General features: G+C 36.0%; 1 protein-coding gene across 2 annotated transcripts in view; it reads left to right on the top strand.

Moving 5' to 3' along the window:
- MYOM2 (myomesin 2) overlaps window positions 1-13,626 on the top strand; it is a 76,535-nt gene that overhangs the window by 60,504 nt on the left and 2,405 nt on the right. For both annotated transcript variants that reach the window (XM_042017166.1, XM_042017167.1), the window contains 8 exons: window positions 3,428-3,541; window positions 4,882-4,969; window positions 8,014-8,052; window positions 8,736-8,841; window positions 11,452-11,615; window positions 11,935-11,971; window positions 12,094-12,116; window positions 12,935-12,990. In XM_042017166.1, the coding sequence (XP_041873100.1) occupies window positions 3,428-3,541; window positions 4,882-4,969; window positions 8,014-8,052; window positions 8,736-8,841; window positions 11,452-11,615; window positions 11,935-11,971; window positions 12,094-12,116; window positions 12,935-12,990 (627 nt within the window). The remainder of the gene's footprint in view (window positions 1-3,427; window positions 3,542-4,881; window positions 4,970-8,013; window positions 8,053-8,735; window positions 8,842-11,451; window positions 11,616-11,934; window positions 11,972-12,093; window positions 12,117-12,934; window positions 12,991-13,626) is intronic.

A 13,626-nucleotide genomic window follows, 5' to 3' on the forward strand; every position in this document is an offset into this window, starting at 1 on the left:
CTTTACCATTTTCTGATTTCTCTAACAAAGCATCTGTTGTTTAATCAGCTGTAATCAAATGTGCAGCAAAGACTTCTAGAATTAATGTTATAAAACACAATTTTAAAATTATTTTTGGCTAATGACTTTTAAATTTTAGGTAATGATAATGTGTATTGATTTCAGTGTAACTTCTGCTATTAACATCTTGATATGCCTTTCTGAATGGATAAATTTTCATTTGTTTTGCTCTTCTAGTGTGACTAATTAGAGGTCTGAATAACTAAGTAAATTGAATTCAAAAGGCATCAAACCCTTCTTCTTTCTCTTTTCCTGTAATGTGGACTCTTTTGTATTAATTTTCTCCTCTTCTTTTGAATAACTTTTGGCTTATAATTAAACTATCTTGAATGATTCATTATGAGCAATTTACATGCACATTTGTGGGATTTTTTTTCCTTTTTTTTTTTTTTTTTTGTTTTTTTGCTGCTCATTAACTAAGAGACCCTTAACCTCAAGTTATTCCCAGCAGAACTGACCTGGTGCTGAAGCTGCCATTCCATGTGCTCCCATGTTAGGGCTCAACACTCATTAGCTAACACAGTACCTTTGCTGGTTCTGAGCTGCATTGCTGAGTACTTTATAATCTCTTCATGCACGTGCCTCAGGCATGAGCCCTGCTTATCCCTTCGTTCACACTGGGAATTAAATGTTGCTGAACCAGTTATGCTAGTGTTAATTCTCTACAAATTAATCTGAAATTATCCTTCTTTCATTGACTCTTGAGCCCATTTATAGCAATGAAGATGTGAAAGGCTGAGCATCTGATTATTTGCTTTTCACCAGTGTGCTTTTTGTTCACAAGGTCAGAACATTTTATGTAAATGAAATCTAGGATGTGGGCTGCTTGTACACTCATCATTTTAACTATGCTATTGACCTTATAATGTTTGTTACTGTTAGTATGTGACTGGCCATTAGGTTCACATGGTACTGTTGTTTATAGCTGTTTAACTTATATTTGTACATAGGAAGAGTTTGAAAAACAAAGCCTGGATTTGTCCTTCAAACTCCAGGTACCTGATAAACAAGTCAGAAGTGTGGCGACTCTGATCTATTTCTTTGGTAATAAGAACAATCAAGGAATCATCTCTGCCATTCCAGGCCATATCGTAACATTTGACCCAGGTCTCTTTCAGGCTATTTTTAGTGCTCCTCTGAAAATCAAGGGAGTTTTTACCTCTTCTAAGAGCCTGGGATAATGCGAAGGAAGTATCTGTAAGAGAGGGCATTTTACCTTGACTTTCTTAAAGGCTGTAGCAGGACATAGGGAAGCTAGGAAACCACATCAACTGGAAGCTTGTCTAGGGCAAAGGACTGACTGTATGGTCCAGGCCCATAACAGTAATGATGGACAAATACGGATTGTGCTATAGAAGAGTATATCAAATGTTACCTCACATATCCCTTATTTTCGGTGTGATTGGACCTGACTGACTTTTGATTGGCTTAGTATTTAGTTCTGAATAGCTGGGATTGATGACCGTGTTCTTGATATTGTAGCCCCTCAATGCCAGTGGAACATGGTTGCGCATTTGAAAGATAATTTGATGGTGTTTGCTTTTTGCATTTTATTTTGTGTTTATTTTTCTTCATATGCCAGCAAATACTGTCATTTTTCTTCGAGTAATTCTAAATTTCAGAACATTCAGAAGCTACTTGCTCTTGCATAACTTTGGCCCTTATTTGTACTGTGTCTGTTAAAAGCAAGATTCTTGGTGTGTGGCTAAACAGTGAAAAAAGTAACATTTCATAGTAAATGTCAACATGAAATAACTTCAGCACTGCAAATTGCATGTGTCTGAAACTCAGTCTATTTATTGTCAGATTGAGTGCTAACAGTCTTTGATGAAAAATTGTTGAAAAGCATTAAAGGCTTGTTCCTTCGGGCTTTGCTCAAATAAAATTGCCACTCATGTCATAGGACTACAGGAACAGCCACTTCGTAGTTACTGCTAAATGTAAAATGCTGCTCACTTTTCTCTAGAAATTCATTGCTTAGGGCCAAGCGGTGATCTCAAATACTCTCAGAGATCCATAGCAACCACACTGGTTATTAAGCAACAATAGATATGATTAATTTGAGCATGTTTCATAGAGATGTCTAGGAAACAGTATAGAAGACCCTCCTATCTGTCATCTCTACAGAGAGCTTTCATAGAACTGTTCATCTATGGAATGACTTCTGTAATGTAAAAGGGTTAGAAATTGGCTCATGCTTTTTCCTCCAAGGAAGCCACTTGAAAACTATTGCAGATCTGTATTAAGTTCCAGGCTGCCCTCTAGCCATTTGTTCAGTTTTTTGCTTTTTCTTTAAGGAGCCTTTTTAAAGCAACTGCCTGGGGACTAAGAAATATCTTGCCAGCTCTGTCCTTCTACCAAAGCCACACTGACTGAAATTCAGGCTACACATGAAAATACCATTGCATTTTTATGACTTTTAGAAGGGTGTGGGGATAGTGATGTCAAATAAACCATAGTGTTTTTGAAAGCGAGTGGAAAAAATACATATATTGCCAGGGTTGCTAAAAAGAGCTGCACTTTTAGCTTCTTTGAATTCAGTTTGGGGTAATTTATCCAGCAATATTTTAAGTGTATACAATACACAATCTTTATATAAAAATTAGAACAGTGTTTGAGGTACAGCTGTACTCTATTTATGCATTGTTTTCATGAGCTGCTGCTACTACAGCAAAATTCATGCTTTCAAACTACTGCTCTGCATATGCACTACATTGTTAAACCCCTTTTTGCTGGGAGAGACTGCAATTTCTAGGATTCCTCAGATCTTTGTATGCCCCATGGGAGTCAATGTAGAAGGTTAAATAAAAAAGGATTTTTGGTGCAGCTCACAATTTTGAAGTCTTGGATGCTGTCAGAATAGTAATTTCAGCTGCTTTCTGCAGCTTAGCCATGAGAGACATTGCTTAGGTAGCTAGGATAAATCTCCAAATTGGCCGAAGACTAAGATGGGGCCTAAGTTCTGTGTTACAACTCTCTGAAGTCACAAGGCAAACACAAAAAGATAAAGGAGAGTTCAGAAGCTCTAATTTCAAAGATACTTCTTCTCACAGCTATCTCTAGACAAACCGCAAGCACAGAGCTAGGGTGCAAAACCATTTAAGTGAAGAGATTGCCAGGATTTTCTTTAAGGATTTTGCAGGGCTCTGAACTTGTAACCTGTATACTGTGATGCAAAGAAATACTGTAGGACTAAGATTTGCTTAGTAGGACTTGGTTGAAATTGGTTTTTACTTAACTTTTTTTGACACGTGTTACAAAAAAATGGTTTCATATGTTGAAAGTACCTATGTTACTTCCCACAGTTCAATATCTTTCCTCAGGACATAGCCTTATAAAAGGCTTATGTGCCTTTTCTGTTGTACAGGTTGCGAATACAAAGAAGGAGACTGATTTCAAGTGGTATAAGGATGGTTCTGGGGTTGAGGTTGTGGAGCTGCCTGATCTGCAGAAGGGAGAGTGTCACCTCAGTATTCCCAAGGTACTGTATCACCTGCCAATTACAAATTACAGCTTCTGCTGACACACTATAGATTTTCCAGACAAAGCAGTAAACCAGCTGTCATGATTTCTTTGAACAGTTGTAAGAAAAAACATATTTTCTACCCTTCAATTAGCTGGTGAATTACTATTGCTAGCAAAGAGTATCTGGTTTTGTTATCAGCTCAGAGTTCATGCTTAAGTTGCTTCAGAGTCCTTGGGTGAACTCTCTCATTTTTTCTTACTACTCCTTAATTTTTCAATTTGTTCAAGCACCTCATTTTTGACAGTGTTTCAGTTTTATTGCTTAAAATGAATGTTTGAAGTTTATGGCTTCTTAAGATTTATCTTTATGCAAACAGGATAACCCATCTTCTATCTGAAACCTTAACTTATATAGTAGCTGCCTTTGTGAAGTGACAAAACCTCCCAGATTGAGATTTTTTACTTTCAGTAATGTACATTCCATCTAATTTTTTTATTTATTGGCTTCATATTCTTCTAATTTCCTTCCTTCATTTCCCTTGAAAGAGGATACTGTCTTACCAGTGGCTTAATTTTTGTTGAGGAGAGTTTTTTTGGGAGGGTAGTTTCTGCTTGTCTTGGATTGCTCTTGTTGCTTGTCATTCAATTATATGATACTTGTGCTATGGTTTATGTGCTTGTGGATTTGTGTAAGTCTAAGTATTAAGTCATCTCCAATCCATATATAACTGTATATTTTCCTTCAGGTTTTAAAAGAAATTAAAATAAAATCACAAAAACCAAAAACCCCTACTGACTTTAATGCAATATCACTGTGTTAGATTGCAGAATGTAAACTCTCCAAGGGTAATGAATTAATTATTTACTTAGCATAGATATAATTTGACTACAGTTGCTGCTTGAATGAAAGCAGCATGAAGGAGCTGATATTGCAGGATATAGATTTTGTGTTATGCTTTACATAATTAAAAAGAAATAATTTTGGTTGAAGAAAAATTGCATTTCTAAAGTTTGTGTAGGTTGAAGTTATGCCCTGTTATCTTACTACAGTGCTTGTAATTTCTACTGACCAAGATAAATCCTGTCTTTTTGGAGCAAGACAAAAAACCTTATGGTATCTAGATGAAATTGAACTGAAATCAGAATAGGTTTTAGGCTTAAGAACTAAATGCATTTTCATAAAAATAGCATGAAAAAATCATTTATAGTTTCCATCTCCACTCTGGTAAAATTATTTATCCAGAAGACAGTACAATGTATGTTGTTTTATTTAGAAAATCATGCATGGGTTGAGCAAATCCAGTACTATCTAGTAGTATCAAGTTTGTCAGTAAACATCTTGTGTTTTCCTTGTAGCTGTCTCGCAAAGATGAAGGAGTTTATAAGGCGACACTATCAGATGACAGAGGTCATGATGTATCTTCTCTTGAATTATCAGGAAAAGGTAACATTCCATTTTACTGTAATGGAATACTGATCTCTGCCTGTTGTCCAGAGATGTCAAAGGTCTATCCTTGTAAATGGCAAATTAGCATATATTTTGGCGTTCTTTGCATTTCATTTCTCTTATGTTGTAGAGACCTGAACTGCAGGTCAGCAGTTTAGGAGGGGCGACACTGGGCATTGTTGTGATTAATCTCTAGCACTTTGATAGGCAAGAGATCAAGTATGTTTCTAATGAGACAGACACTCCATTTTATGTGAGATTGCTCTCTCTCAGGTTTGTTAAGCTTTAATATCTACAAAAAACCCTAAAGCAATTAAGTGCTGTGTTGATGTGGGACCCTCAGTGGGGACTGGGATTTTGATTCTAAATCATAAAACTGTTTTGTGGCTTAGTGACAGCTGGCATCTCAGCCCCACACAGCCACTTGCTCACTCTCTTTCCGTGAGATGGGGGAAGAGAGTTGAATGGGGAAAAGTGAGAAAACTCCTGGATTGAGCTAAAGACTGCTTAATAAGTAGACCAAAAGCTGTATATACAGGCAAAGCAAAACAAGGGATTCACTCACTGTTTCCCATGGGCAGGCAGGTGTTCAGCTGTCTCCAGTAAAGTCAGGCTCCATCACATATAACAGTGACTTGGGAAGACAAAAACCATCACTCCAAATGTTCCTTACTTTCTCCTTTTCCCCTCAGATTTATATACTGGGTATGATGTCATATGGTATGAAATGTCCTTTGGGTCATTTGGGGTCAACTCTCTTGGCTGTTTTGCCTTCTGACTTCTTGTGCACCCCCAGCCTCCCCTTGGTGACGCAGTCTGAAGAGAAGAAATAAAAGACTTCCACATTGTACAAGCAGTGCTCAACAATAGCTAAAACATCCCTGTGTTATCAACACTAGTTTAGTCACAAATCCAAAACACAGAACCAGAAAGCTGCTATGAAAAAAATAACTCTATCCCAGCCAAAACCAGTGCAATTTCTGTCCCTTATTCCATACTCTTTATGTCGTGCTCAGGTCCCACACTTTGCAATATGTTCTCATCAATCACCTCCTCCCTTCCTGTCCTTTGATATATACACAGATAGCATTCCCTTAGTCTATGGATTTGTGTATGTGTATCCTGACCACTGGAATAAGCAAAACATACAGTAGGTCTCCATCATATGGTCAGGGGTCCAGCTTCCAGGGACTATTCTTCAGGTATGGCAGACTGTTGTGCTTGAAATGTACAGTGAAATGCCTATTTAGAGAATTCACTGTATCTAATTCTGTGGGTCCAGGAGGCTTTGAAAATGTCATCCAGCAACACATAAAAACTGCACTATAATACCACACAATGGGTTCCTAAATGGTGGAGTTAGCCTTGAAACATAAAGGATAAAAAGAGAAGTTTAGCAGGAGCAGGGAAAACTGCATATTCTATGGGGCAGGTTACTTTAAGTTCAGTATGCACTGGTATTCAAATGAATTTAAATTCAAATGAGACAATATAGTCTAAAATACACCCATGATAGCCATTTAGAATAGGTTTCATATGATATCAGGCATGACAGTGAGATACTGTAATTCTATTTCTAATTATGGGGTTTTTTTCTGTCAAAACTGTCAGTTTTCTTTGACCTTGAGACTAGCTCAGTTGGTTAAAGTGTAGTGCTAATAATGCCAAGGTGGTGGGTTTGATCCCTGTAGGGGCCATTCACTAAGGACTTGGACTTGATGATTCTTGTATGCTCCTGACAACTCAGAATATTCTGAGTCCATAACAAACACTGATCTGTTGCCAACATGAATGAATTTTACTTAACTTTGGTGAAGAGAGCTTCCCTGGGCTTATTTGCCTAGGTCCTACCAACTAGGCCAAAGTGAATCTAGATTAATTCCACCTGCATGTAGATATTTGACCCAAATAATGAGTATATTTGGCAGGCTTGTATTAGAAGGAGAAAGACATGTTAAAAAATTAACCCAGTTTACCAAAGATCTTAGCTTTCCTTTTCAGCAGATGGAGGAAGTACCTGTAATAAGAGGAAAAATGAGTATCTGGCTGTTCTTAAGATGTGGTTTATTGCAGAAGACTGTATTATCAATTGATAATCTCCCAGGCATATTTATTTTGCATAAATTCTGCCCATTGTTCTCTCAGAATAAAAACCCACCCTCATTTAGACAGTATGGTTAACATAACCCTACCATCTCAGACAGTGAAATGTAAGGTATATATAATATGCAATTCATTTCCTTATGGCAAGGTATCAGCAGAAGCGTACTGGAGATTGCAAAGAGTTATGGGACTGAATCATGATCTATTTTAGCAGAGACAAAAATATGCATATACAGATCAAAACAGAAAAAATATATAAGTAGTATTTTCTGAACTTCACTCATTTCTCTGTCTTCCATATTCATAAAAATTCATCAGCATTGAATAAGAATCCCTCAGTCTTGACTATGCATTATTTAGACTATGGTGCTTCTTTTTCTTTCTATCTTACATGGTGTCACCGAATATGATTCTTCTGCTATGAAAGGGTTCCTCACTCTTGTGCCCTTGTATCTGGGGTTCTCTCCTGCTACAAACCCATCAGCTCTGTGATATTTCAAAAGCTTGATATGATACCTGCTTTATTTCACTTGCTGTTAAAAGACTACTTTTGTCAAATGCCATCCTACAGGGAGAAGGTGAAACCTCACCAAGAATGAGATGATTTCTTTTTCACCTGCACTCTCCTTTGAATGTGAACTATTCAGTTTTAACGACTTTTTTCTTTTTGCTGGCCTAAGGGAGAGAGACAAAGGTTTGGCAGCAGACAGCTGTCTCCACAAAAGGCCGAGATACTGAGTGACACAGCAGAGAATTCATATGCTGTACACAGAGAGTTTCCAATTTGTCCTGTACACCTGTTGCAATTTTAATGGTTTTCTTTGCTTAAGGATATGAAGATTTCCCATATTGCTTTAATTAAACTGAACGTAACAAAGCTATATACTGATTGAATTTTGATGGTACATTTTCTTCCTTTTTCTTCTTTCTCTCTGCAGTTTATGACGATATAATTCTGGCATTGAGTGGAGTGAGTGGTAAGTAAATGCTGTCTTGAATATTCATGTAGTGGTTTTTTATTTTGAAGTCATGCGAGGGTGAGACAGAGAATTTTTATTTTAAGTGGGAAATCTCTGAGAGTCCTGATGCTTACATTATTATGGATGTTATTAAGTTTCTGAACAAGCAGTTGACCTTGCTAATTGACACTATTAAAAGGGAACAAAGTATTATTCCACCTGGTTTGTTTGGTTTAGATACAGTGAAAATGTTGCAGCAATAATTTTCTTCCTGCTTCCCATTAGTAAGTGAATATATTCTCTTGATATAGAGAATGAGGTTCTGGATCTGTTCCCAGTGAGAAGCTGTTCTTTCCACTGAAAGAACAGGGTTTGCACAAGAATAAAATTTTTATGTAACTAGAATCATTACAATACTCTTTCATGGCAATTGTATGCCTAGATCATTATTTCACAATGGATCTTGCCAGTCATAATGCTTGTATATGAAAATAAAGTCATAAACTGATACTGAACTTTCATCTGTTATAAATCAGCAGATGTTCTGTGAGAGGTATGACAATTGTCTCTATGATAGTTGAGAATCATGACCCAGGTCTTGAATTTTCTTTTGTCCAGACAGTACAAATAATCCATTCCTCTATTTCCTGTTCATTCCACTATCTCTCCTATTTGATCCACATATACTCTATTTTATATAGGTAAGTCAGCTTCTCCACTGAAGATTCTTTGCACTGAGGAAGGAATAAGGCTCCAGTGTTTCTTGAAATACTACAATGAAGAAATGAAAGTCACCTGGAGCCACAGGTAGATGAGAATATTTTTTTCAATTTTACTTGAGAAAAATATGCTGTCTTTACAATTTAGTATTTACTATTCTGGGGCATTCATTTAACAACTGGACCACATTAATGAATTTCTCTTTGCAGAACAATATATTCTCTTTTAACATAGAAAGTACATAGGGTAAAAGAAATATTATAAGGCTAGTCCAACATCCATAAGGAGGGCTGTAACACACAGAAAAAAAGGAATCTATAGTATTGTGTTCTCTCATTCCACACAAGACTGTTTGTCTTCCATTGTATTATCTGGTTGATTAAAAGACAGCAAAATATTTGGGCATAGTTTCCTATTCAGGGCTGCCTTTTTCTAAAGTGGATGAAACTCCCCCCAGTTCTAGGTGAATATCAAGGATCTGCTCTCACAGTTTAATAAAAGCCTGTGTTAAGAACAGAATGCTTTTATTTCCAAACTGATACAGTCTTACGTAACCCAAAATATTTTAATTTTGATACTTCTCTTTGAAAAGATATTCAGTGGGGCACAGAATACCTTGAGAATAACCCTCAGAGCTGAGAATATGGCCGAAAATGAGCTTTAAAGTTCCTAACAGTTTTCCACTCTCTTGTTACATTAATCTTTGACTTTGGAGACAGTCAAATCATCTGTGTATCTACAGCTAAATATTTGTTCAAATGCTTTGTTATGTCAAGCCCTCACTTGTTTGAAACTGCAGGTAATATTTGAAAGGATTTTAAAACTCTTCCAGTGATTTCAACTTCCACATTTCTTGATGGCTTGCAAAGATTACACACAATGACCTGGTCTGACTTAGACAGGAATATCAATATGTTGTCCAAAATTTGCAATGCTTTTTATGAAGACAGAAACACAAACAAAGTGTTAATTATCATCATGTTCAGGGAGCTCAGGAACACTTCTGCAAGGCTGTGTAGCTGTATTTATATCTCAGGCATTGTATTTATAAAGTTCTTCTTCTTTCATGATAGTAATACCAGTATGATGGCAAGGAAAAGGAAAAAAAATTGCCTCTGCCTTTTATGCTTGAGTTTTAAAAGTGGCAGTCTATTCCACCATCCATCCCATAGAAGTATAAAACTGAAGAATGCTACATGGCTAATATGGAAATATCAGTGTGCACACTGATATATATTTATATTTACATCTACATTTACATCTACATTTACATTTACATTTACATTTATATTTGTATTTTCTTTTGCTTTTACATACAGGACCCCCTAAATATTTCAGATTTTATAATGTCTTACACTTTGATTGTCTAGAAGATCATTGAACACAGATTATGCATGAATAAGATTTCTATTCTTATATTAATATAATGACTATAATCAGAGCTTTAAAGTCAAAACAGAGACCAAAACCAACCAACCAATGCACCAATCTCTCCAAAATTCCCTGATCCTTTAAATGGGGTTATAGCAAATTTTTTTCCTGGAAAAACTGAAAGGCTACACAACCCATGTTTTTTATTTTTTTTTTACCAGGTAAATTTCTAGCTAGCATTGAATTATCCACTGTCTTGCGTAGCATGGAGTACAATACAAGTCCTAGAGCTAGTACTCATCCTCCACTCAGGCCAGAGTGGGAAACATTATATGTAATCTTTTCTAATATATAGCAGTTTCTATTCAGAAATCTAATCTGGTAGGCTGAACACAATGAAGTTGCCCTAAAGAAAGGGAAATGGTAAAAATACCTTTTCCCTATCAAAATGACTCCAGCTATGGAGTCAAATCAGCTTGGTCTGGGCAAATAAAATGAGTGATCAAGAAAAAGCTATAACTGACTTCATTTATTAAAATTCCAGCTAAAGATGCTTGGGGAAGAAGAATGAAAAGAAGTATTTCCTTAGTTAATGAGTGAAAGAGGAAAATTCTCTTTGAGCCATTGAAAGTGATCTGGTTTACATACTCTGATTAAATAGCTTCTTCTATTTCCTCTCTTCAGGACAGACAAAACCACCTGATCTGAATCTGCAGAGCATTTCTTTTGTTCTTAACCAAGAAGTGATGATAAGTCAAGCTAATGCCATTGTTTTTTAAAGAGTGTTTATTGCTTATCTGCAGTTAAGAAGTGTTGTTTTCTTGTTTTTTTAAAAAACAAAAGCGTATTTTAACTTGATGCAAGAATAACTTTATAAAAATCTTTTGTTAATTGATTTTTGAAGTTAATGAAAGACAAAATATATCCTTCCTTCATCAAAAAAAGACGCCTATAATTTACAATCCTTATGTATTCTATTTTTCTGTGTATGAAGTGTACAGAACTCTAAACACTTTCACACAGAGCTGTGTATGTGCATAAAGATGTAAGCATAGCTCTGTGTGAGGAGAGGAGAAAGAGAAAAGAGTGAACAAATAGAGCTTTGAAATGAAAACTCAAGCTAATATTTTTAAAGTGTTTTCAAAGTGTTTCATACTCCCCATCAGGAAGCAAAGACTATTCTGAGAAAATGAGCCCATTAGTTGTAATTTATTTATAGCTTAGGAGTAGTATGTTATCATTTGTGACTTTTTATAGATAATTTCCTATGGACAATATACAGGAAAAGAATGTTCAAACTCATCTCTATTCATCTTTTTTTTTCAGGGAATCTAAGATTTCTTCTGGTGAAAAGATGAAGATTGGAGGTGGAGAGGATGTTGCCTGGTTGCAGATAAGAGAACCCACTGAAAAGGATAAGGGGAACTACACCTTTGAAATCTTTGGTAGCAAGGAATCCTACAAACGTACACTTGATCTGTCTGGGCAAGGTATATTTCTAAGATCAGACTTATATTGTGCCTTTTCATAGACTATGCAGATTTTACTGGAAATAGAGGAATTATAGTAAAGTCAGATAGTCTTTGATCAGAAACAGTTATAGTACAGTTTTATAACTGTTATCATCTTTTTAGTCTTGTATCTGTTTTCAGCACAGGTTTCAGGAGTCTGGTTTCTCTTTGTGCAACTGTGTGACCCTGCATGGGTTTTAAAAAAGCTGTAACATGGGTATGTGTTTAAATGTTTGTATTGAGCCCCAAGTGCAAGTCATGTTCATGGAAAATAACCCTCTCAATTGTTTTGTTACAGCTTTTGATGATGCATATGCAGAGTTCCAGCGACTCAAGTAAGTGCTGCATCTTTTGTGTTTTAATGCCATAACAACAGTGCCTTTGCTTACACAAAATATTTTATTATTAATTTCATCAATAACACTTTATGTTTCTCTTTCTTTTTCAACAACTCTAGGGCAGCTGCTTTTGCTGAGAAAAGTAAGTTTATTTCACATTTTATCATAGGTGTTTAACAATGTGATCTAGTGTTCTTTTTAAAGCATCCATCATGATATGCTGCCATAATTTACTGAGTTCTGTGGCTGCAGAAATCCTCTCTTAGCACAAAATATCACAATAACAGTAGTAATTTGTGGATTTAGTTGTCTTTAATTGCTCTGGAAACCCACTAAACACTTTATATATTTTGCAAGCCTTCACTGTACCTTGTGTCTGCAGAGATTTAGTGAAGTGTGAATTGTGTGTCATACAAGGGGGTGTTGAGACTGAAAGCTGCTGAGGATACCAAATCTATCCATTAAGATTGCTTACTGCTGTGTGTTGTGCACTGCTTGCTGAGACCCAGACTATGGGGAAGCTCATTATTGTTAGGGACTGTAGGAGTACTGGAAATGATATCTATTCCCTGGTGATGACATGATGCTTCTGCCCTCAAAGACAGTGGCAGAACAAATTTTCCTTAGTTTTCAGATACCACCAGGATGCTAAAAATGCCCTCCTTACTTTGCTCTGGGCCCAAAGCACAAACTGTCAATCTCAGCAGTAGCTTCAGGGTTCTTATGTGTATCAGTTTAGAATGCTGTGGCACAATCTCTGCAAAAAAAAATCTAAGGGGACTATATAACACATTAAAACCCTCCCAAAATATCACAAAAAATGTATTGTTTTTTTAAAGTTTAAAAAAACCCCAAAAAACCAAAACTGTGAGTCATGACACAAAGTTGTAAAATCATTAAAAATGAGTAATTTTGAAGTCTAAACTTCACACAGTCACCATATTTTTCTTTAATTCCTAGATCGTGGTAAAGTCATTGGTGGTTTGCCTGATGTCGTTACTATAATGGATGGAAAGGTAAGGACAGCTTTTTGCCATGCTGAGCAGTTTACTTTGATGTCTAAAGGTGAGGGGAGGTAGATGATTCCATAGAAACTGAAAGCAGAAGGAGAATAATTTGATTTTTAGTTCAAATCTATAATTTGATAAATTGGAACAGACCCAAGTTATCTAAATTGACTGTGGAATATATCTGTTCTCTGCTAAGTTCTTAATATTAACTTATTAAGATTTGATTAATTATTATGATTTATTAGTTGCTCTTAAATGAGGTCGCTTTTGAAAGCAATAGTAATTCAAAGTTGCCCATCTTACATAAAGGACAGAAAGAATAAAACTCACGGCATTAGAGAGAAGGTTATTTTCCCAAAATTTCATTCTTGTGCTTGCATAATTACTCTTTTAAATATTTTGTAGTAAGTCTAGTTCCTACTAGACTATTAGTTAACTTTGCTATTCCTAGCTTCCTACTGTGCTATTAGTTAACTTTGCCTTCTACACAATATCACTTCTTCCAGAATACTCAAAGACTTAGCTTGCCACTAGATTGTACCCAGAGTGAGTAAATCTTCCTTCAGCATTCTGACTTGGGATGCATGAATTGTGCAAGACCACTTCTATTTGTGAACATATGGTGATTTTGATCACTGAAAA

The sequence above is a fragment of the Corvus kubaryi genome, unplaced genomic scaffold (assembly GCF_017639235.1).
Source record: "Corvus kubaryi isolate FWS band 111438036 unplaced genomic scaffold, C.kubaryi_AGA036_p1.0 split3-73, whole genome shotgun sequence".
NCBI lineage: Eukaryota > Metazoa > Chordata > Aves > Passeriformes > Corvidae > Corvus > Corvus kubaryi.